The sequence below is a fragment of the Pyxicephalus adspersus genome, chromosome 9, assembly GCF_032062135.1.
Source record: "Pyxicephalus adspersus chromosome 9, UCB_Pads_2.0, whole genome shotgun sequence".
Taxonomy (NCBI): domain Eukaryota; kingdom Metazoa; phylum Chordata; class Amphibia; order Anura; family Pyxicephalidae; genus Pyxicephalus; species Pyxicephalus adspersus.
The window spans coordinates 35075913-35100898 of NC_092866.1; the positions used below are offsets into that span (position 1 = coordinate 35075913).

The 24986-nt window shown below is 39.4% G+C and overlaps 2 protein-coding genes across 7 annotated transcripts in view; one reads left to right on the forward strand and one right to left on the reverse strand.

The window, feature by feature from the left end:
• The window catches only part of ATG2A (autophagy related 2A), an 87197-nt gene extending 81633 nt beyond the window's left edge, over positions 1-5564 (forward strand). For all 4 annotated transcript variants that reach the window (XM_072421379.1, XM_072421377.1, XM_072421378.1 and 1 more), the window contains 4 exons: positions 387-508; positions 1048-1202; positions 1298-1450; positions 1533-5564. In XM_072421379.1, coding sequence (XP_072277480.1) covers positions 387-508; positions 1048-1202; positions 1298-1450; positions 1533-1769 — 667 coding nt within the window. In that variant the 3' untranslated portion in view covers positions 1770-5564. The remainder of the gene's footprint in view (positions 1-386; positions 509-1047; positions 1203-1297; positions 1451-1532) is intronic.
• Positions 1-24986, reverse strand: part of LOC140337631 (inositol-trisphosphate 3-kinase B-like) — a 71384-nt gene that overhangs the window by 6218 nt on the left and 40180 nt on the right. For 2 of the 3 annotated variants that reach the window (XM_072421384.1, XM_072421385.1), the window contains exons 3-8: positions 11920-12004; positions 10221-10434; positions 7096-7300; positions 6493-6594; positions 5656-5727; positions 1466-3345 (exon numbers count right to left, since the gene is read on the reverse strand). In XM_072421384.1, coding sequence (XP_072277485.1) covers positions 2953-3345; positions 5656-5727; positions 6493-6594; positions 7096-7300; positions 10221-10434; positions 11920-12004 — 1071 coding nt within the window. In that variant the 3' untranslated portion in view covers positions 1466-2952. Of the gene's footprint in view, positions 1-1465; positions 3346-5655; positions 5728-6492; positions 6595-7095; positions 7301-10220; positions 10435-11919; positions 12005-24986 lie in introns of those variants that run through there. The other variant, XM_072421386.1, reaches the window with a different exon arrangement.

Below are 24986 nucleotides of genomic sequence, written 5' to 3' on the forward strand. Positions count from 1 at the left end.
AGGGTTCTCTCCGTGATAGTCTATCTTCTGGTGTATCGGAGAGCTTTAATAAATCGGGCCCGTTGTATCTGTATGACCTCAAGCATGGATACATGCTACAAATTTAACAACAATACTCGAGCATATAGCTATTATTTTTTTGTGAATTCATGTAGCTTGAACATTAACAACGCTTTTAATGGTCAGGGAAAAATACAGGAAATGTTTTGCTTCCTGTAGCTCTCAAGCCTGCTGTTAACTTGGGCTCATGCACTCTGTAATCCCATCTGGAGGCTGGCTGACCCAAACCTGCACAATTAAAAAAGGCGATCACTTGGGATTTTCTAACATAGGTCAGGAAAGCCATTATTATAACATTTTTACAATGTCTCGGTCTATTTCCACAGACTGCTTGGAGCAGAAAAAGTTTTCTCTTATGCTCTCAATGAGTGGCTGACTGACATCCGAAAGAACCAACTACCAGGAATTTTGGGGGGAGTAGGACCTATGCATTCAGTAGTACAGCTATGTAAGTAATGTGTACATTTTTCTATTTGAAGGAAAATTGCTACTTTTATTTTTGCTGTACAATTACTGTTGGCACCTGCTATTATTTGCATCCATATTTTAGCCTGACTACAATGTGTCTAGGGATTTGAGAAAAAGTACTAAAAGAAATTTTCACATGAAAAAAAAAACAACTGGAAACCTCTTTATTGGTAACACCCAGCAGTAAAAACCCTGGCTTTGGAATATTGCCAGTGAACATTTTGGAATATAACTTTGCAACTTTCTAGTTCTCAGGACCAGCTGAGTCTTTGCTGAGAAGTAAAAAGACGAACACCAGGTGCCTCAGAGCTGGGAGAGAATTCATTTACATTCTCATAGACCTAATGTCTATAACTATGATTGTTTTGGCTGTCAAGAGTTTTCTGTAACTATTTAAAATAGATTTTATTCTACATTACCAATACAGTAATAATAATGATATATTCCTCAGTGTGGAGCAGTACACTTTACTTCAATCTGACCGGTAATAACAGCAGATCTGAAATTGCTCTTTTTCAGTCCATGGGATTCGAGATCTTTTCTGGCTACCTATTGAACAATACAGGAAGGATGGGCGTATTATCCGTGGCTTACAGAGGGGGGCAGCATCTTTTGGTACTTCTACTGCTTCAGCAGCATTAGAACTCAGCAACCGGCTAGTGCAAGCTATACAGGTAGTCTGACATGCGTCAGCTTTGCCAAACTATAAAACCACTATTTAGAATGGTATTGGCATTTCATTCGATGTATATACTGTTTGTAATTTCAGGCCACAGCAGAGACTGTCTATGATATTCTGTCTCCAACACCCCCGGTTTCACGCTGCTACCTTGATTCTAGACCGTTTCGTAGAGTGAGAAGGGGGCAGCAGCCGGCAGATCTCAGGGAGGGTGTAGCAAAGGCTTATGATACTGTACGGGAGGTGAGTGCAAAACTAAGGGTATGAAGGTATTTTGAACATTTATTGAGCAGTGACAATATGGTTTTTCTTTCTTTTTTTTTAGGGTGTTATTGACACAGCACAGACTATACGAGAGGTAGCATCTCGTGGTCATGAACAAAAGGGCCTGACTGGTGCTGTAGGTGGTGTCCTTCGACAGATCCCACCTACTGTGGTGAAGCCATTTATAGTGGCCACTGAAGCCACATCTAATCTCCTAGGGGGCATGCGAAACCAGATTCGACCTGATGCTCATAAAGAGGATTCTCTTAAGTGGAGAGCAGATGAAGGGCAGGACTGAAGACTGAAAGTCTTTCCACTCCACGCCTTGTCTTTCCTGCTCTTTGAGGTGCCAAAGGAAAGCTGCAATATGTGACATTGCCTGGAATTTACTGGGTCTTTGAATCAAACTGTATGCCACTGCATGAACATACAGCTTGGGCATTTAAGGCCCCTACCCTAATACTTGATTCTAAACCATATGCCTTTTTGTGTTATTTTTTTTTTTGTTTTCTGTAAACTTCACTCGTAATCTTCCCAACAAGTTAGGACAAGCTCAACTTCTCATTTGATCTTCTGATGTGCAGTGAATTTAGTAGATAATGAGTACTTTCCATCGCTTTTGTGGCCTTGATGACCCATGTTTTCTGGACTAAGCTGTAACCTCTTTTACATGAAAATCTATACTTGCCCTAATCAATAATGAAGAAACAGCACAAGGTGTTTGCCCCAAGAAAGGACTCTGGGCACATGTCTTAAAATGTCTTGTGATTGAGGCCATATAAGTATAAATAATATATATATGTATAAATAAACCATGTATAGAATTCCCAGTGAGATGCAAACAAGGCTGCTCAAACTAAGTGTGCATTTGTATAAAGAAGATGGGTCACTGGATACAGTTTTATTTTACAAGGAGTTAAATGTTCAAACTGTATGAAAGAGGAGCTGCTTTTCTGAAATTGTGTTCATGATACATCATTATTCATATATACAACATATTTCCCAGTCCATTCATGTGCCCAGTGATATTTAGTCTTTGAGTTTTCATAGGGTTGTAAAAGATTGGTGTCTTGCTTTATGATGGCAGGATGGTGAAAACTACCAGAATCTGTCTGCCCTCCCACTCTTGATATTGGTCTCCATGTCAGCATAATGGCACAGTCATCAGAGGAGATAGAGGCAATCATTTAATTACCGAAGACCCTGGAAGTTCTTCCCTTTTGTGGAATAAAATGAAGAGCAGCAGCAAATCTGTGATTGTTGTGTTGTGCTTTGTTTTCCCAATAGCTCTTCATTGAAAATCAGCTCTAAGCCTATTATCACTGCGAGTTTATCACCCGCTCACATTCCTCCGGCAGGAGTTTAGCCTTTCAAAAATGTGTCTTACACATAACAGTCCTTTCATCTGTGGGTGGTGATAAAGTCCCCCATTTCTGTTTTGTAGTATTATTAAAATGCCTCAAACTTTATTCCCTGTTAAATTATAGGCCTCTGTTTTCAGGCTTTGTGGGTGTCATCATGAGTTCATCTTCCCCCTGCAGTATTGCATTATGTTCCCCATTTGTAGTTTTTTCCTCTGCTTCCCCTTTCAGCAATGTATTTTGATTTTCTCCAATGTCCTGCTCCCCTGTCTGTACTGAGTTATCTCCAGGCTCTTCCTTGCTATCTTCTGCCATATGCATGGTGTCCTGAATAGTGTCAATGAGGTTCTGCAGCCCCAGAAGGTACCCATCCTCATGGGTTCCAGGCTCCCACGCAACATCATGTCGTAAGGTAATGTGTGCTGGAGCAGGAGTAGTTTTGCCAAAATCAATCATCCAAACATTGGAGTTGCCACGACAGTCATGAACAAACAGAAGAGAGCTGCCAATCACCTAAGACAGTAAAAAACATCCATATAACTTATAACCCTGGTTCAGAACTGGAATAAAGTTAGGTTCCTAAAAATTTGGACAGAGACAACTTTTTTCTAGTTTTGAATCTGTACATTACCACAATTAATTTTAAATAAAACAACTCCGATGCGGTTGAACTGCAGACTTTTAGCTTTAATTCAGTGGGTTGAACAAAAAGATTGCATAAAAATGTGAGAAACTTTTTTTTTAACACAATCACTTCATTTTAGGGGCTCCAAAGTAATTGGACACATTAAAAAGCTTAAAATAAAATGTTTATTTCTAATACTTAGTTGAAAATCCTTTACTGCAGCGGCTTTCAGTTGCTGTTTGTTTGTGGGCCTTTCTGTCCGTAGTTTAGTCTTTAACAAGTGAAATGCAGGCTCAACTGGGTTCAGATCAGGTGACTGACTTGGCCATTCAAGAATATTCCACTTCTTTGCTTTAATAAACTCCTGGGTTGTTTTGGCTGTATGTTTTGGGTCATTGGTCCATCATGTATTATGAAACGCCTCCCGATCAATTTAACTGAATTTAGCTGGATTTGAGCAGACAGTATGTCTCTGAACACCTCAGAATTCATTCGGCTGCTTCTGTCCTGTGTCACATCATCGATAAACACTAATGTCCCAGTGCCACTGGCAGCCATGCACGCCCAAGCCATCACACTGCCTCCCCCATGTTTTACAGATGACGTATGCTTTGGATCATGAGCTGTTCCACGCCTTCTCCATACTTTTTTCTTGCCATCATTCTGGTAAAGGTTGATCTTGGTTTCATCTGTCCGAAGAATGTTTTTCCAAAACTGTGCTGGCTTTTTTTTAGATGTTTTTGAGCAAAGTCCAATCTAGCCTTTCTATTCTTGATGCTTATGAGTACCTTGCAGTGCACCATCTGTATTTACTTTCATGCAGTCTTCTCTTTATGGTAGACTTGGTATGGTAGATATCAATACGCCTACCTCCTGGAGAGTGTTGTTCACTTGGTTGGCTGTTGTGAAGGGGTTTCTCTTCACCATGGAAATGATTCTGCGATCATCCACCACTGTCGTCTTTCATGGATGTCCAGGTCTTTTGGCGTTGCTTAGTTCACCAGTCCTTTGTTTCCTTCTCATGATGTACCAAACTAAATTTTTCCACTCCTAATACTGTAGCAATTTCTCGGATGGGTTTTTTTCTGTTTTTGCAGCTTAAGGATGACTTGTTTCACCTGCATGAAGAGCTCCTTTGACCGCATGTTGTCTGTTCACAGCAAAATCTTCCACATACAAGTACCTCCCCCACCCTCAAATCAACTCCAGGTCTTTTATCTGCTTAATTGATAATGACATAACAAATGAATTGCCCACACCAGCCCAAGAAATAGCCTTTGAGTCAATTGTCCAATTACTTTTGAGCCCCTGGAATGAAGTGATTGTGTAAAAAAAAAAAAAGGCTTTAGTTTCTCACATTTTTATGCAATCTTTTTGTTTAACCCACTCAATTAAAGCTGAAAGTCTGCTGTTCAACTGCATCAGCTGCAACTGAGTTGTTTCATTTTAAATTAATTGTGGTAATGTACAGAACCAAAATTAGAAAAAAGTTGTCTCTGTCCAAATATTTATGGACCTAACTGTATATGCACAAATTAACATTATTACCTCCAAAGTCAATATTTATATCTATCAGCTTGGTTGTCTGCCCATAGTAAAATAGTACACAAAATAAACATAGTGAACTAATGAAAACATAATTATTTTGTTTTTAATCATACTTTAAAAGACCATTAGATTTTAATAGTATGCATATAAAAAGAAGATGCAGTATATAACACTTTGGTGGTGGACACAATGATTGATTCAGGTTTTAGAAGGGGTTTGTCAGGGGATCCCTAAATCACTGGTGAGCTCTTACTTATGGAGCATATTTCATGCCGACTGCAAATGCTGTTTACATTCACCTCCGTTTCATTTACCTGGAGGCACCTTAGGTGCCTTGGACCTTAGACACATTTTTTATGCATAGGCAAATGCATCTATTAGTGAACACTGCACCTCAGAACATATCCAGAGCTATAGACAACTAAAATATTGGCTAAATGCAACTGTTCTTAAAAAGTCAAGCTTTGCCTCCAAGCTACCCTACTGCTATTTTATTATGATGGATGATAAGTGTATAAAATGAATAAAGTCTATTTTTTACAAATCGGATTTAAGAAAACGGACCCCTGATTCATCACTATGGTTTACAACATACAATTGTTGCTCCTTGTATATATTGTTTAATTGAAATAAGTCTTCCATTAACTAACCTCATGGGTGCGAAAAAATTCTGATTCTTTAAGAGAAGTCTGCATGCTCTCCAAACGCTTCACATAGGCAGCCTGAAATAAAAGGATCACACTTTTTACTTTTTCCAACAAAATGACAATACTGTATGAAAGCAAATACTGCATCCTGGCAATTTCTGTAAAGTATTATATGGGATTTACAAATTTAGGGTTAGCAACTAAATCTCTGTGTATTTGATAGAACTTATTTGTAGAAAATCATATCAGCATTACATTGTTTTAATGGTGTTACAGTAGATCAAAGGGTTAAGTGGCACAGAGCCACTGAGCAAAGGCAATCAAGACTATCACATATACCAGTATGTAATGTGTTTCCCATAACGCTACACGCAATTCAATTTGATTGATTGCTGTGAAAAAATGCAGATAATTTTTCTTGAATACTTTGGTAAACAACGCCCAATGTGCAGGAGAAGGTGGGAGAAACTTGTGGATTGTGCTGCAGATTTTTATGTTTTACACTTTTACACCTTTTGGAAGACAAGTCTGGTTACATTCACCAAGCGTCAGGTAGTCTGAAGATAGCTGAGTTATGAAGCTACTACAAGTAAAGCAGGAAGGCCTGCATCTCTATTGCTTGTGTTAAAGGCAATAGAGATGCTGGCTGACTGATTATGGGGATAGATAGCCTGCAGCCCAGAAAAGAGATGAAGTGACATGTCTAGATGGACACATATGCTGCAACCAGAAATCTGTGCAGAGCAGGACAGACAAGCTCTGTGCAGACCCCGGGGGTGTTTCTATGTATAACCCAACAAGGTACTGGAGGAGAAGATGCTGGTCAATAATGTCTCATACCAGGATGTCTTTTCTGCTTTTTGTAAAGGTGACAAATGTTTCCATGATTTGTTGTCGACTCTTCATCTTCTTGAAGTTTTTCTTGACAGAACCAGCTTCAATCTGGGAGACACAAGGTCAAAAGTCAAAACCTTTCTGAGAGCCTAATCCCACCAGATAACTAGGAGAAAGGTAAATGACAGAACGTAGCACCACGTCCTGAAGATTGACTATAGGTAAAATGCTGTCTACACCACACACAGATACATATATACTGTATATCTAGTAGATTAGTGGCTAATATTGTGGCTGTGCTATACTAATAAATGAAGACTAAGTTTTCACTGTAGCTGGATGTAAGATATATGTACATTTATGCAGTGTTCTGGTTACAAGAAAAACCTTTCTTTGTTCACATACTGGCTATGTCAATATGAAGTATATTGATAAGATTGGATAATTACACAAAGGTAATGTTAAAATCTAGTGTTAAGTGAAAGAAAAAGCAGCAGTAGCTCATTCTTTCACTTACATGCTAGGTGTGCTCTGTATGAATTGTAGTTTATGTGAGCCTGACCACAATGTGTCCTGCAGGTTCTGAGAAATTACTAAGCAGTGACTCACTGTGACACCCTCGATACGGAATCCCAGCACTGCCGTAGAGCTGACGCTCTCTCTCCACTGCATGTAACGAGGTTTAGTAACTGCTTTCTGCAGGTGTTCCTCTGGTGTGGGGGCCTGGGGGTCCAAGGCCACCATTTTGTTGTACAAGTCCTTCCGTGGTGTGGGCTTCTGGAGAGCTTTAGCAAGCTCATCTTCTAAATAGGTTCTGCAGAAGAGACTATTTATAACAGGAAGGACAATTTATAACAGGAAGGACTTGTATTACATCTGGTTATTATAAATATTGTATGTATTTTTGTGATTACATGTTTGGCACAAAGTGGTTACTGTAGATACTTAAATATAAACTTAGGTGCCTACTTCAACCAAAAAAAATAAATACATATACAAATGCTCAAGTATAAATTTAGAGCATAAAATGTGTCACTGCTAACACTCAAAACTGTAATCAATAATCCCTATGCCAATAAAAATAACCAAGGGCTGTTTACAAGTCAAATGGCCCCTTTAGTTTTTCAAACCAGATCATTTACTAGGGCTTTGGAACCTTCGTCAGTAGGAGATGGGGGCAGCAAGCATGATTGTGTCCCCACTCTTTTTTCTGGAAACTGGTTTGTCAAAGAAAAGGGGAAAAATCTGGTTGCCTCCTTCCCATTTGGCCGAAACCACACCTCTGCCTGCTCCTAATGGTCGCAATGGCCATTGTCGGGGAAGACTGCCTCATCCCCACATCGTGATGGCTTTGAAAGAAAAAAAATGTCTCTTGGTACAGAGGACATTGTGTAAAGCCACTGTGCTGACCCATGTAGAAACTTGGATTTTGTATTTTTCCTTTATGGATTCTTCCTACTGGGGAAGTCCTATTGAAACAGGTATAAAGTGTAACCAAATTAAAAAAGAAGCACAGAAGCCTTTCTTTTATGTTTGGCAGCAGTGTGTTGTTCCTCACATTAAAATGTAGGTCAGCCAATATTCAGGGTGTCCCAGTGAAAGGATCCTTCTATAAAACCTCGCTATATGCAGATGACGTTCTTCTTACATTGACGCAGCCTCTTACCACCCTCCCGAATCTATGGGCCGAGGTACACACTTTTGGCATTGCCTCAGCTTACAAGGTTAATTTCTTCAAGATGGAGGCCTTACATCTATATACCACCTAAACAACTCTCAGCATTGCGACATAGATAACTATTTTTGTGGCAGAATTAATTGAGTTACTTGGGGACTCAGATCACAGCTACATATATCCAACTATATGCCCGTAATTTTCCTCCGCTATTCCTGGAGATATACAATTATCTAGACAAATGGAAGGGGCACTCTTTGTTGCTCATGCTACGTATTGCGTCAGTAAAAATTATGCTTTTACCCAAGCTCCTTCATTTATTTGAGAACCTCCTGGTCCGAGTCCCTATTTTGACCCTAAAAAAACTACAAGCTGGTTTTTTGAATTTTTTGGGGCGCATAAGAGACATAGACTGTCTAAGACAGTGGTTTGCACACCCAAAGAGCTGGGAGACCCAGGACCTCATTAAATATTATCTAGCAACTCATCTCCGCTATTTGCCCTCATGGACTAAATTATTCTACTACAGTATTTGCCGGGAGTTGGAAGAGGCCTGGCTTGCCCCTCTACATCCCAATGTGATCTTATGGAGCTCCTCCATGTTATTAACAGATAGACTTGCTTTTACTGAGTGTTTATGAGAAATGTTTGGAGAGCCTACAAGTTTAAGTATGGTCTCTCCACTCCTGCCTCTGTACTTACCTCTATTTTACACACCCGCCTGATACCCGATAGTCTAACCAGATCCATGTGGCAACCATGGCGAGAAAGAGGTCTTTTTCACATTCAAAAAATTTTGCATCTAGTGGAGAAGAGATTACTCTCCTTCCCGGAGTTACAGGAGAAATCTGACCTTCCACAAACCTCCTTTTTTGCATACTTGCAGATCAAGAATCATGTTCTCTCTCTTCAACAATCGCCCAGATTTACTTAACTTTCTTCATGAGGTAATGTGCAGCTGATCCCTATGCCAAGGGTCTTATCTCCTCCATTTATGGCCTACTCCATGTGTCAGCACGGGAGACTACTGGTAAATTGGCTTACATGAGCACCTGGGAAGCTATTTTGGCCCAGACTCTTGACAGGGAGAATTGGACTGATATTTGGGAGGCAGCAAACAAAAGCTCTATTTGCACCCTTTATAAAGAAAATTTGTAAAAGATTTTTTTTGGTGGTATCACACACCAGATGTGCTCCTCGGGCTGTTTCCAGAGGTAGATCGGGGGAACTCCAGAGGGACTCTAGAGCATATCTTCTGGTTTTGACCCCATTATACAAAGCTATTGGGATAGAGTCAATCAGCTAATTGGAGGAGTGACCCAACAACGATCCCCCCTCAATCCACTACATCATCTGCTGGGTTTACCCTTCATGGGTCTTCCCAAACTCACATCTAACCTCATCACACATATCTTGGTGGCAGTCCGCACCCTGATTTCCACCAAGTGGAAGTCCACTCTACCTCCTTCTAGATTTGTATGCCTGTTTTCAAGATGTTCATATAATGGAGTATCTTACTGCTCTACTCAGAAATAACGTGGCTAAATTTCAACGGGTCTGGGAACCTTGGTATGTTTATTATGCCCAATTACAGGTTTAATGGGTTACTTTGATCCTGTGCACTCCTGAGACCCCCTTTCCTCACCTCCCCCTTTTTATTTACTTCATTGTTATGTTTTCAGTTTACTTTTTCATTCCCTGATTTAGGTATTGTTAATATTCTGTATACTGGATTCTCATTGCTTGACATGATTATTATTTAGGATTACATTGTTTAAGCCATAGTCCACCATTGTTTTCTTGTTTATATATATATATATATATATATATATATATATATATATATATATATATATATATATATATATATATATAATTTATGTGTTATTTATATGGCTTTTTCTAATGTATTGATATCCATCCTGTATACTGTGTTTATATTCATGTTCTTCTTTCTTTTGTTTTTTTCTGTTGTATATGAAAATTTCCAATAAAAACTCAGTTTAAAAAAAAAAAAAAAAAATGTAGGTCAGATTTTTATTAAGCTTAAAGCCCTTACCGAAAACCCATCTTGCAGTCCATAATGCTAGGTGCTTCCAAGCCCATAAGAAGGTCTTCCATTTTGATGTACATCTGGTCTTCCCTTTCCACAGGTCCATGGTAGGTAGGAACATATGGCCTGAGGATATCTTCCATTAGGGCTTCCAGACATGCATTTTCTATAGGACTGAATTTCTTCAGAATGTGTCCACGCTCACTGGCTTTAAAGTTACCTTGAAGAACAATTGCAGAAGAATGAACTTATGAACCCTTATGTTAGGACTTGGATTTTTTTTTCTTAGATGAGCAATGTTTGAAAGTCCCTGCTCTGAATGGTAAATTGTATGTTTAAATTTTTTTTAATGACTACCGTAAGTAAAGTTTGGTATTAGTCATATCACAGCTGTTGATATATTTTTGTGCTATTGTGCAAAATATATCGTGAGGAAGAAATGTGTTTGCATTGCTCCTATATTGCTTATATACCAAGACAAGAATTATTACATTCAGAGACTTACCAAGGCTGGTGAAACTTGGTACATAATTAGGTATACCTGTGTACCAAGCACCCTCTAGAAGAAATTCTGGTAATACTGGCAGCACTATCACTTTTAACCAAATGAGACTCAACCATTTATCCAGTGCAAACTGATCATCACCTGAACCAAAGCCCTGCTTCTCCAGTCAGCTGGATTGAGAGAGGGGATTGCAACACTTTCCTTGCCTTTCCTACCAGCAATTGTACTCTGCAGCCAATCACTGTCATAAACTCATAGACGGTGCAGGTATACACTAGCTGGCCACTTTATTAGGTATACTTGTTAGGTTGGCCCCCTCTATGCTTTCAGAACTGTGGGCATTCGCTGTGGCATTGATTATACAAGGTTCAAATCTTCAGTTCCACCAAATCCCTAAAATGCTCTATTGGATTGAGATCTGGTGACTGTGGAGGTTATTTGAGTACATCAAACTGCTTTTCATGTTTATGAAACCAGTTTGGGATGATTTGAGCTTTGTGAAATTGCTCATTATCCTACTGGAAGTAGCTATCAGAAGTTGGGTACATTGTGGTCATAAAGGGATGGACATGGTCAGCTTCCATACAAAGGTACCCTGTAAAATTCCAGCAATGCTCTATTGATACTAAAGAGCCCAAAGTATGCCAAGAAAATATCCCCCACACCATTACAGGATTAGCCTGAACAAGGCAGGATAGATCCATGATTTGTTTATGCTAACATCAAATTTTGACCATACCATCCAAATGTCACAGCTGAAACTGAGATTCATCAGACAAGGCAAAGTTTTACTAATCTTCTCTTGTCCAATTGACATGAACCCTTGTGAATTGTAGGCTCAGGTCTCTGTTCTTAGCTGATAGGAGTGACCCTTGGTGTAGTCTTCTGCTTCAATGCTTGACATTTTGTGGGCTTAGACACGCTCTTCTGCACCCTCTGATATTACAAATGATTATTTGAATGACTGTTGCCTTTCCATCAGCTTGAGCCAGTCTGGCCATTCTCCTCCCATTGCAGGGCTTCCCCCTTACCTGTTCCGGTGACAAATGTTTTCCATTATATTCTGTCTAACTGACTAAGGCCACCAGGATAAAAAGAATCAACAGCAAAAAAAATCCGACAGAATTGTAACCTTACCACATTATATAAAGTGGGTAACACTTAAACACTGTCACATGCATTCCATCTGTCTTGCTATACCTTCATGGCCAGCCAGCTGAACCCAGGAATTCTGCCGTCTGAGTGACCAGTGCACCATTGTAAAGAATGTCTTCCATGATTTTGTCTGCAAAAAAACAAAATAAAGTTAACAAGATTTTTAGAAAATCACTTCAGACATCAAACATAATGGCTGCAAATAGTGACTTGAAAGACACAGCAAACAAGTATTTGATTATGTGCCCCATGATATGTAAAGTGATTTGTTTCATATTCCAAGATCATACAGCAAAAAAAGTCCCAGGCATTTTTCTGCCTTTGTACAACAACATGCTGCATGAGATTAGATTTCAGGTCAGTATTGTTGTTTACTGATCAGTCTTCATCCCCATTAACTATACTATGAGTAGAGATAGACAAAGGAATATTTCTTTGCTGGGCTACCAAGATTAATGTCCATGGTCCAGTATTATGGTCCGTAACCCAGAGTACACTGGGTAACACAGCTGATCCTCAAGAATAGAAGAACCCAGTAAATGTAATCTGCATATCTAACATTTGTATCCCCTGGACTCAACATTTCTGCTTCAAATACTTTCCACTAGGAGCAGGCTCATGGGCATACACAAAATATGCTGAAAAGATTGCATCTGCCATGGAACTTCCTGCAGTACCCAATATGGGCCTAAGCAAAACCCGAAATTAGCCCATGGAGGGCAAAGCAGCAAATATGTTTTACTGCAGCTAATACCTTTCCTTTATTTCACCGCTGCTGCATTCCACTGCTGGGATGGAAGAAAATACCCATCATTTCTGAGTTCATCATGAGTTGTGTGTGACCAGAGGCTTGTAGCTTAAAAGGTATGTCAAGGTAAAATAAAAAAATGCAGTATTATTAGCCCAGTGTATTTTGCTAAATTACTTAAACTACCCACACTCACAGATTTCATCAACACTAAGGCTAATAATCCTGTATACCAACATAAAAACTAGGAGGACTCTTTGTGATAGGATAAAAAAGGTGAAGGGGACACAGGACTCTATACAGCTTACCAGTTTTTACTTCTTGCACACACTTTTCAAGCAGATAGAACAAAATATTTAGGGTTTACATACATTACAGGCAGTTACCAGATTCCATCCTATACCAGTATTACCTCAGCAAACTAAGTTGTGCTTGAATGCCTTCGCATACTGCACATAGGAATTAGAAGCATTTATTACATGTGTATCTTTATCATGTAATATTCTGCAGAGAAGGAAGTTTTATAATCATTTCCCTTTAAACCAAAATGTTTTCAGCCCCCCATCCTTCATTCACCTAGCCTATGCAATCGTGGTAGGTGTTTAAATGATTCTTACAATCGGGCAGGCATAAAGAGAAATCTTGATTATTCAATTTGTTTAGAAAGAACTGAGCACCGGCCTAATATTGCAAACTAATTTATCCTGGCTTCATGCAGGATCATTTATATCTGACAAGAGGACTCACAAGTTTAACATGTCTCTGCCTTAACCAAACACCTTTATTAGCTGCATCCCACAAACCTTCTGGAAATTGGCCATTTTTTTTAAACAACGTCTAAGATAGAATCTTACAATAAATATTCTTGTACAAGTGATTTTATAGCCACAGCTTGTTTGTGTTTTAGATCACTGTCACTAAGAAAAATTCAGGCTTGACACAAAACACATGTTGTGAACTAGTAAAACCTCCTTGATTACTGTGCAGCTTTGATACATCAGTTCTGCTGTCCTTCAAGACACCTTTTTGCTGCCATCCTAAAACACTGTCTTTGTGCCCAAACCTTCTTCCCCTAGGTTGAGTTCCATATTGCCTTATGTCTTATGGCATGTTGCATTTTTGCACAAAGTATCTGAACGGATTTGTAATGCAATGGGGCACATACAAAGTTGAAGTTTAGAAAATAAAATAAAATGTAATGTGTGTTATTAAAACACACAACAGCCCACTACAGAATATATTGTATATCGTTGCTTGTCATGGGTAAACATCTGTAATTTGTGCAGCACTCCACCACCACCACCACGTCATTTGGTATGTCGATTAATAATCGATTAGGTACGACTACTGTGCTTTTTATGGAGGAAAGAACAGCGGCATGCAACTCACAACACCCCCCCCCCCCCCCCTTCCCTCTCCATTTTTGTTGCTGTAAACAACCGTTCAGGATAATTTCCAGTGACAAATTTTAACACATGAACTATTAAGCACTGTACACACAGCCCTCATTCTGTTTCATATAAAAGGGAGGAAGAGTGAGCAGCACTCCGCTGTGCTCTGCTCCACTGCCATGCATGACTGTCTTTCTTGGATAGGATGTACTGTATCTGCATCCAACAGATATGTACAAACATTTTTATGGTCTCCTTCCACTAGGACAAATCAGACCCTATTAACCATTTTACTTTACTCCCACTAGCAATACACTCTCGCTGGAATCTTCCCTTTGCATATCCCTAGAACAAGGGTACTATATATGTCTATCTATGTACTAGCAACCTAAAAGTAAGTAGCCACATTGGCACTCCATATCCTACCTATATCTGTACCCATTTGTATTTCCAATTTGTACATAGGCTTTCCCTAACAACTGTTTACATACACAGTGTTATTCACTTACACATAACTACTCTACACTACTAAATGATATACCGTATTTTTCGGCCTATAAGACGCTCCGGCCTATAAGACGCACCCAATTTTAAAGGAGAAAAACCTAGAAAAAAAAGATTCTGAACAAAATACTAAAAAATCACTCTGTGTCAATGTATCGCCTTCTAATCACTCGAAGGGGATACATTGACGCGCTGCAGCCGGGAGGAGAGCGAGGAGAAGAAGCACGCAGCATCGCGGGATCGCGGTATCGGATGAGTATGATTTTTTTTAATTATATTTAACATGTATTCGGTGTATAAGACGCACCCACTTTTCCCCCCCCAGTTTTGGGGAAGAAAAAGTGCGTCTTATACGCCGAAAAATACGGTAGATATATCAATACCTTATTCAAATATTATAACAATTTAATACTACATAGTCAACAAGTAACATAACACTACCTTATATTTGTTATATCATGCTACCTTACCAAAAACCACTGTATAATTTGGTTATGTAAAATTCTTCTTTTTTGTCATAATATGTTTAGATGTATATCTTAATGGTATTTTTCTTGTACTACACATAGACCGTACAGTTCTTAAGCTTTAGCTCCCCTGAGGAAGCCTAGGAAGGCAAAATGCGTCTGGACCCCATAAGACAGACAAAGTTAACAGCTAGAGCAATTCTGTCTAGTATATATACTCTAGTCGGTTAATACATAAACCAGACTGGATATATGCCTTAATGATGTATGGCCAATAATTATGTATGAAATTTGATTTATATCAATACATAATTAAAGATTTTACCAAAAAACCTGAGAGCTGAAACCTCTTTCTTTCATTGCTCTTTCCACACATAGTTACATTGTAGGTCAGATTGAAAAAAGTCCATCAAGTCCAACCACTAGGGAAATAAACATATCCCATGTATAAAACCCTGGGAAAAAATCCCAGTTATACCCAGTTATATTATGTGCTTCTAGAAAATCATCCAGCTTTTTCTTAAAGCAATCTATAGTAGTTGCTGAAACTACTTCCTGAGGGAACGTCACAGACCTTACAGTGAAAAATCCCTTGCTTATTCGGAGCCTAAACTTCTTTTCCTCCAGACGCAAAGAAAGCCCTCTTGTTCTTTGTAATGATCTCAAAGTAAATAATTGGGAAGAGAGCTCCCTATATGGACCATTTTTATATTTATACAGGGTAATCATTTCTCCCCTTAAATGTCTCATCTCAAGGGAGAATAGATTCAGTTTAGCTAATCTCTCCTCATAGCTGAGCTCCTCCATTCCTTTTATTAGTTTAGTTGCCCTTCTCTGCAGTCTCTCCAATTCACCAATGTCCTTTTTGTGAATTGGTGCCCAAAACCGGACTGCATATTCCAGATGTAGTCTGACCAATGCTTTGTACAGGGGCAGGATCATGTCTCGATCCCTGCAGTCTATTCCTCTTTTGATACAAGAAAGTATTTTGCTAGCTTTTGATATTGCAGCTTGGCATTGCATGCTGTTATTAGGTCTATGATCTACCAGAACCCACAGATCCTTTTGCATTTCTGCCCCCCTCCCAACTGTATTATCCCTAGATAGTATGAAGCATGCATGTTGTTAGCCTCCAAGTGCTTAACTTTACATTTATTTATATTAAATGTAATTTGCCACTTGGCTGCCCAATCAAACAGTACATCCAGGTCTGCATGTAGATTATAGACATCTTGTATGGACCTAACTCTATTACATAGTTTGGTGTCATCTGCAAACACAGAAATGGTACTTTTAATCACAAACTCTATATCAATCATAAAGATGTTAAACAGTTGACTTTTCCAAACGAAAAAGACCTGGGATTTCCAGCAGGAGGCACTAGGCAAAAAACAGGGCTGACTCAAATAAATAGAAAGTTTAGCCATTAGCAGAGAGAATCCCAGGCTGTGCTTTTTGTGAACACATTATTGATAATTGCATTTTTTTTAATGTTGTTTTGATTTGTCTTGCACTTGACTAGAGACCGTCAAGTCTTTCAGAGATTACACCCCCCTGAGGAAGCCCTTTGAGACGAAATGTGTCGGAAATACTTGGCTGTTAGGGTTATGTAACACAATATAGACAAAAGTCGATGTCCAGTCCAGTGTCATACCAACTAGTCTGGATATATGCCTTTATGTAATTCATTGGATAATTATGCATGAAAACGTGTATGTATCAATACATAATTTATTTACACCATTTACACTCATTTGGAGCCAAAACCTCTTTCTTTTGTCTCTTCTTTCTTTTTACTGTATCTGTACTAAAATAGGTAGCTCGATGATCTAATTTCGGAGGTAAACGAAATCATCATCCTTTCTCTAGCACACGACATTTGTTTAGAGTTTTTTTTTTCTGGCAATGCAGTGTATGATTTCTCTAAATAGTTATTTTCACAGCGAAAGTGCTACCACAAAATGCAAACTTCCAACCGAAAGTGAATCTAATAAGATCATGTTAAAAGTTCCTAAAAATGGCCTTGCATTAGAGTAACATTACTGTTTCATATTGTTTATTTGTGTGGATTTTGAAAGTGCAACTACTAGGGGAATATCATCTGAAACAAGACATATGCAATGCCTGGTTGACTTGCAATTTAACTTTTTTTTTAAATGCTAATAGTAAACATGCATAATACTTAATCTGAACGAAAAGATATTTTTTTAAATGTTTTATTGAAACAAGGTAGACATCCAGGTTCAAAGCTGAACTTCAGGCAAACAGCTAAATATACATTTAACCTAACTATTTGTAAACTATCTCACCTGTCAAAAGCTTTGCAATGCTGTTTAGTTAGCCATGATTGAGACACCTTTGCCAAGTAGAATAGCCAAATAACTTTTCTCCACCAAGGAGCAGAGCTTGATTAGTTTTCAATGTTGCCTTTCTCAAACCTGCTGTGTAAAGGTAAAACAGGTTGTATATAGTCCATTAAATGATCTCACATTAGGATAGACCTTGTCTGCCACCAAGGTGATGATGGCAATTCCAAAAGGCTTAACCCCCCTAGCAGTAATCCCGAGTGTGACTCGGGGTGGAAAAAACTAGCAAAAAGCGGTAACCCCGAGTCACACTCGGGGTAACTTTGGGGGTCCCCCTTACCTCAGCCCTGCCCTCCAGCGGCGATCAGACGATCCCGCTGTGATGCCGGGGCAGATGTAATCTGTTTTTAAATTTTTTTTTACAGTAGAAAACACAACAAAACACAAAATAAAAGTATCAAAACACATTTTAGTGCACCAAGCATCATTGCCCATTGCCCTGATTTACATTTTGCCCACTATTAGCCCTGACCTTGATCTGACCTTTTGATGACTTTATAAATCACTTCCTGGATGTATCATTTTCATCACTTTGTCTTTGACCTTGATTGTTCCTGACTGATTACTGGAGACCGCATGGCATCCAAACGGCATCTCGCCGGCGCAAGCACTGTTTTGGAGGAATTCGGGAGCAGCGATAGCGATTTGGATTCCCTTGTGGAATTGAGCGATAGTGATTCACCAGGAAATTTGTCGCCGGACAGCGAAAGTGAACTGAGTGACGATTCTGAACCTGAGGTCAGCGCTGTGCGCACATGGTGGTCCTATTGACCTTGATGTAGACCAGGCAGCACCGCCAAGATTTCCATTCACAGGCACACCTGGGATGAAAATTGAGGCTGAATGCGACGACCCCCTGGCATACCTGAAGTTGTTTTAGACTGATGAAGTTATCAAAAAATTGTTGCAGAGACAAACAGGTAAGCCACTCTTGTGTTTGCTAACTTTTTGAAATTTTTTGCTATTTTTTTTTTTTTATGCAAACGTGCTGCTTTGTGTTTGATAACTTTTTGAAATCTTTGAATTTTTGTGTAATTTTTTTTTTTTGATGCAGACATGTATGCTCCATTGTGTTTGCTAACATATTACTTGCAACCTTCACACTATAAAAGAACATATCCTAAAATACCTTTTTTATTTTTTGTACAACAACAAGGTGCTCCACACCTGAGGTTTGCAAGAAGCAGAAAGTGGGAACCTTTGACCACGGATGACATTTGGCTGTTTTTGGGCTTGGTGATCCTGCAGGGAGTTGTGGGCAAGCCCAAACAGAAGTGGTACTGGTCCAAGAATAAAATGATTGCCACTCCATTCTTTGGCACAGTCATCCCTTATCATGAAGTACCTGCACTTCGCAAACAATGAATAATTTGATGAGACTACCCATCCTGCACCAACATTTTATGAAACTTTGGCAAGTGTCTCAGATGATTCTACAAAATTTTCAGCAGACCTTTGTGCCAGAAAGAGATGTCAGCATTGATGAAAGTCTAATGGCTTACTGGGTGCAGTACATTGCGTCAAAGAGGGCACGATTTGGCGTGAAGACCTATATGCTGTGCGAATCCTCATCTGGCTACATCTGGAATACGGTACTGTACACTGGAAAAGGGACACAGTTCAACCCCAGGTACAGCCATTATGGACTGGCAACATCTTTAGTGCTATCCCTCATTGAGCCATTGCTAGATCAGGGCTATTGTGTGATAACTGACAATTTCTACACCTCTCCTGAGCTTTATGAGTTCCTTCTACAACACAAAACAGATGCCTATGGAACCATTAGGACTAACCTGCGCAACCTGCCATCACTGTTTGCAAAAGGGAAGCTGAAGACAGGAGAAATTGTTGCCTGGCAGAAAGGAAAGATGATGGCCCTGAGATGGCGTGACAAGAAAGATGTGTGCCTTATGAGTACTGTCCATGATGCCTCCACCGTTCTGGTACACACAAAACGTGGGAAGGAAGTGATGAAGCCACAGGTGGTGATTGACTACAACAACACCATGGGAGGTGTCGACAGAGCTGACCAAGCCATGAAATTCTACCCAGCGATGAGGAAACCGCAAAGGAAGTACTACAAGAAGATTTTCAGGCATCTAGTTGAGCAGTGCATATGGAATGCCTGCATTCTGTACAAAACACAATAGAGGCCTGTGAATCATTCAGACTTCCAAATCCATAGTCCATCTGAATCCATGGTCAAGGACCACCAAACACCATCAGTGGCTATGAATAGACCTGGACGTCTTGCTTCCACCGTTGTCAACTCAGAATGCCTGACTGGTCGTCACTTCATTGAATACATCTCACCAACCCAGAAAAAGGCAGCACCTACAAGGATGTGCGTGGTTTGCTGCTCGACCGATGACAGAGGAAGGAAGAAACGCAAAGAAACCAGGTTCTACTGTCTTGACTGTGATGTTTGTGCAGCGCCCTGCTTCAAAATCTACCACACCCGGGATGTCTACTAAAATGAAAATATTTTTTTTTTTAAATCTGCATTTAATTTATATTGTTATCAATAATATTGCACCCTTGTTTGGGAAATTTCAGTGAGAAATTTTTGATAAGTTTTTCTTGATAAATTACATTGTTGTGGTCTAATATTCCATTATTTTTTATAATTATGATTTATAGTTATGTATTTTATTATAATTTATGATTATAATATAATAAATGAATATAATTATTATACCCTGGGAGTTAATCCTAAGAACTACAAGCCCACAATATAAACAATAATTTCTATGCAAAAAAATAGTATCACTTTTTGCATCAAAAAGCTGACAGAATTGGAACGCTAGGGGGGTTAAAGAATAAGTCAAAGATAAAACATTAACTAGAAATGCTTTGCTAGCTAAGATATTTGATGGACCATTATCATCACCCTTTACCCCCATTTATGTCAATGAACAACAAAGTGATTCCTATATAATGCACCCATAGAATTCTGCTCTGTAAATGTAATATTCTATACTACTTCGATGTTGTGATTTGCTTTAAATGTGTAAGGCTGTGTCTACATGAACGGTTTTAAAAACGCATATAAAGAGTTCCTACCTCATTTATATGCATTTTTATGCACTTTTACAAGCGTTTTAAAGCTTAACTTTAAAACGCTAAAAAACTTTTATAAATGCCAATGACCCGTTTTACCACGAATTGCCGCGATTTTACATAAGCGTTTAGAAAAGTTTTACTTTTAACCCTTCAGGGAATGAGTACAGGGGTACATAAAACCCCTTACTCATTCCCTGAAAGGGTTAAAACTGCGGTCCTCAAACTTTTTAAACAGGGGGCCGGTTCACGGTCCCTCAGACTGTCGGGGGGCTGTACTATAGTTTGAAAAAAAACAGGAGAAGATTCTTATGCACACTGCACAAAATGTATTTATTGTATAAAAAACATGGAAGAACAATACTATATATAAAATGAAGAACAATTTTAACCAACATAAATTATAACAGTATTTCAATGGGAAGTGTGGGCCTGCTTTTGGCTAATGAGATAGTCAATGTCCGGTTCCATATTTGTTACTGCCAGTCGTAACAAGTGATGCAAGTGTTCATCAGTTAGTCTGGACCTTGTTGGAGATTTCAGATACTTCTGTACATGATCAATGTGCATAGTATGTTTATACTATTTACAAATGTACACTAATCATGTAGATTTGTGCTGCAGTGAGAACCAGCCAGTGGATGAAGGCAGCAATGAGTCTCTGCTCATACCTTCTCTGCCTGATGGCTTCCGCCCGACAGCTGCAGCGTGAACCCGGCAACAGTGGTGTCACGTGACCGGGTTCCCTGGAGTGCAGATCCCAGGCAGCCAGAGCTCAGGCAGGAGAAGCAGCCTCGGCGGCTGGCGGGCCGGATGGACAACCTCAGCGGGCTGTATTCGTCCCGCGGGCCGTAGTTTGAGGACCCCTGGGTTAAAATATGTGTAAAAAAATTGGATGAGGCTTTAATGTTAAATTATTTTATTAAATGTGTGTGTTTGTGTAAACTTTTTTTTTTTTACAGGTTATCTAAATGACAGGATGATTTCCATGGCTGCAATCATGACATGAGCACAGCCATGGGACGCCTCCTGACACTGAAGGATCGCAGGGCACTAGAGGTTAAATGAGGACAAGGCCCTCTATTCACCTTTAGTGCTCTGTGATTGGCTAGGGTTTTATGTTTCTCAGCCATTCAGCACTAGACTTGAATGGGGAGCCTTGTGCCCATTCATCTCTAGTGCTCTGTGATTGGCTGAGAAATAGGAAACCCTGATGACAGCTCAAGCATCATCAGGATTTCCCTTTCCTCAGCCAATCAGGGAGCAAAGCAATCAGCGGAGCTCTGCTATGCTGACAGCTCCGCTCCCCTGATTGCTCTCGCAGCCCTAGAGGAGCTGTGACATGTTCTGTAACTGTAACACATACTACAGCTCCTCTAGGGCTGCGGGAGCAATCAGGGGAGCGGAGCTGTCAGCATAGCAGAGCTCCGCTGATTGGCTGAGGAAAGGGAAATCCCCGAATGGCAAATCCCTGAGTCAATAACCTCTGGTATTCATATTCTCCTCTCTACCACTGCCCTCCCCCTCCTCTGTTCAAACACAAAAAAACTTCTCTCTAAACAGAGCAGCCAAATCTAATCTACACTGAGGGCAGCTGTGAGGGTGAAAGTGTTTCCTTTCCTCCTCACAGCACAAATACAGGGATTTCCGGATGCCACTCACCCACATAGACTTAAAGAGCCAACACAGCTTGGCTCTTTTCATTGCTATATTGCAAACACTAGCACCACCATCAGGCACCTTGATCCTTAGGGAATGCAATACATACATCTACTTGCTACCAGACTCCATTAAGGGATGGAGTACTAGAAATACTAGAAACACTCTAGAAGAAAAAAATTCCAAAAGGGTTCTTTTACCTTGTTATCCTCATGAATATTGGGGATTGTGATTGTGATTTTCAATAATACCCATTAGGGGGAGCATACCTTCAATCAGTTAGTGTTAGAGCTGTCATAATATTCTTAACTACTAAATTACATAAATTCTGGAAATAGTTCAAATCTAAATAACACCTGGTACCTTGGCCTAATATTATACTTTTTGAATGAAACAAATGAGATATATACCTTATAAAGTTGTATATGTCCCAGATTGAACTTCATCATGTAGGGCTTATTTTTCAAGAGACAGGTTAGGTATAGTAAACCGTACTCTACAATATAAGATCAAGTATTGAGACATCCTTGTGATAATTTAATACCAAATCAATATGTTTGTAATAGTTTACTTTTTTAGGTTTTGTAGGGTTATAGTGGTGCGTAGCGAGCCGCCAACAGCTGTCCAGAAAAGGACTCCTGCTGCTGCTGGTCTGCCCTTAAATTAGTTAATTACCCATCGTTTTTGGGGGTATGGCGCATGCGCCGTATTTCAGCCGGTAGTTTGATTGCAGAGGGAACTTCTGCCCATACTTCCGCCCATACTTGTCTGTGTGGAGTTGAATAAAGTTTTATGTGTGAATTCCTCACACATGAGAGTCTTGTGAGGATGGCTGGTTGTAACTTCCGCCCTTAGAATGTTTCTGATAGGGATATTACATCAATGGGAATTAGCATATTGTACTCGTCTCCGGGTGGTGTAAACACGGCCTCAGAGGGTGGAGATAACTTTTTGTAGACTTCCTGATTCCCCCCCACCTGCCTATTGTCCAGACATAGCTCCCCAGACTGGCAAGTCCTGGGCAACTGCTAACATCGCTGTTGTCCAAATGGGGGAGGGAGGGGTAGGTTGACATCCCGTTGCATCGTGATGTCATTACCATTGCACCAACGAAAGGGTGCTCCCATCCCCCATAAGGCAGGGGGGAGGGGTTGGGGATAGAGAGAGAAAGATGAAAAAGAAAATAAACATAGTTTCAAAGGTCTCAATGGCTCAACCAAAAGGTTTTTAAGTATGGAAAACATAGTAACAGTCATATTGAACATCATATTATTTTTCAGCATCTAATTGGAAGACATTACCAAATATAATATACCTAGTAAATGTCAGTATCTAAAATACATACAATGAATTGAGAGTTTTTTTCAAGGTACAATTCAATATATGTGACAATGCAAGTGTGAATTAAAGCATAAACCACATCTTCATTTCAAGATGTCAATACATATATTTATCACATTTTTAACATTATTTCTATGGTGTCCTTGTAATAAGGCTTTTTTCAATAGTTTATGACTATATCCTCTGGCTAGTAACCTTTCTCGGAGGGCTCTAGCTTCTCACTCAAAGTCACAGTCATCTGTACAATGTCTTCTAAGTCCTAAATATTGTCTTAGGGGAATACTATTTTTGAGGGGTGTGGGATGCGCACTGGACGTATAAAGAGTAGTGTTGCTCCTTTAATTGAACTCCTTTTTAATGAGGGTTCAGAACCCATTTATATAATGATGATGTAATTTATATAGCGTTTCCAACTGCTTATAAATTGTTTGTAAAAGTGTAATTTAGGATTCTGAAACAGATTCTCCTCCAAGTCGCCTAAATACAGGTTGCAAAGGAGGGGGCAGATTGTGTGCCCATGGCCACGCCCTGTATTTGGAAATAGAACTGGTTATTGAATGTAAAAAAGTTTTTGGTCAAGATATATTCTAGTAGGGAAACTATAAATCTGTTGAAAGCCAAATTGGAAGGGAAGTGAATATGTAGGTTTTTTCGTATCACATTTAGGCCTATCATATGGGGGATGCTGCAATATAGTGCTTCCAGATCTATGGCGACTAGAAAAGAATCGGGGAAAGTGTTAAGTTTGAAGTAAATCTAAGCAGTTTGATTGTGTCGTAAGTTGGTTACTAGTGGTCTTAAATAGATGTCCACTAGTTCATTCGCATTGGAGGCAATTGAGCCAATCCCTGAAATTCTGGGACACCCAGAGGTTTTTGTGGACTTTTGGGAGGGAATAAAATGTTGGAGTAATGGGATGTTTTGTGTAAAGATAATTTTTCATGTTTAGATCCATGATTCCCAGACTGTAGCGGTTGTTCGTGATGTCATAAAATTGGGTATAAAAGGTATCAATGACCTTCCCTGTGATTTCCTTGTACCAGTCTGGATTGTGAAGGATTTTGTAGCACATTTGTACGTATTGTTAATGGTCCATTATAACAATGTTCCCTCTTTTATCCGAGGGTTTGATTGTGATATTTTTATTACTTCTAAGGTTTCTTTTTGGAAGGTGAGGGTGATATTCCCAATTAACCTGTTGTGTCTGGTACCATATTTTTAACTTCTTGGTTGACAATGTTAGTGAAAGTTTGGATATGAGGATAATTTAAAATTGAAAGATAGAAAGTTGATTTAGGGCAATTTATGGGGATATTGGGTGTTAGATGCTTCTGGTGGGGAGGGCTTAATGACACAAATGCCTGCTGGTTCTTATCTTTAAGTTCTTGGTTGGCTGTTTTATTTTCTTCTAACAATTCATAAAGAATTTTACATTTTTTTACATTCTGGGTATTGAAGTAACTAAATTAAGATGGTATCATGAATTTGGTTTGGGGTTGTGATTTGTCAAACATCACCTTAATGGTGAGGTTCCTGGTGAATAGCTGTATGTCTTTGACAAATTCAAACTTGTCAA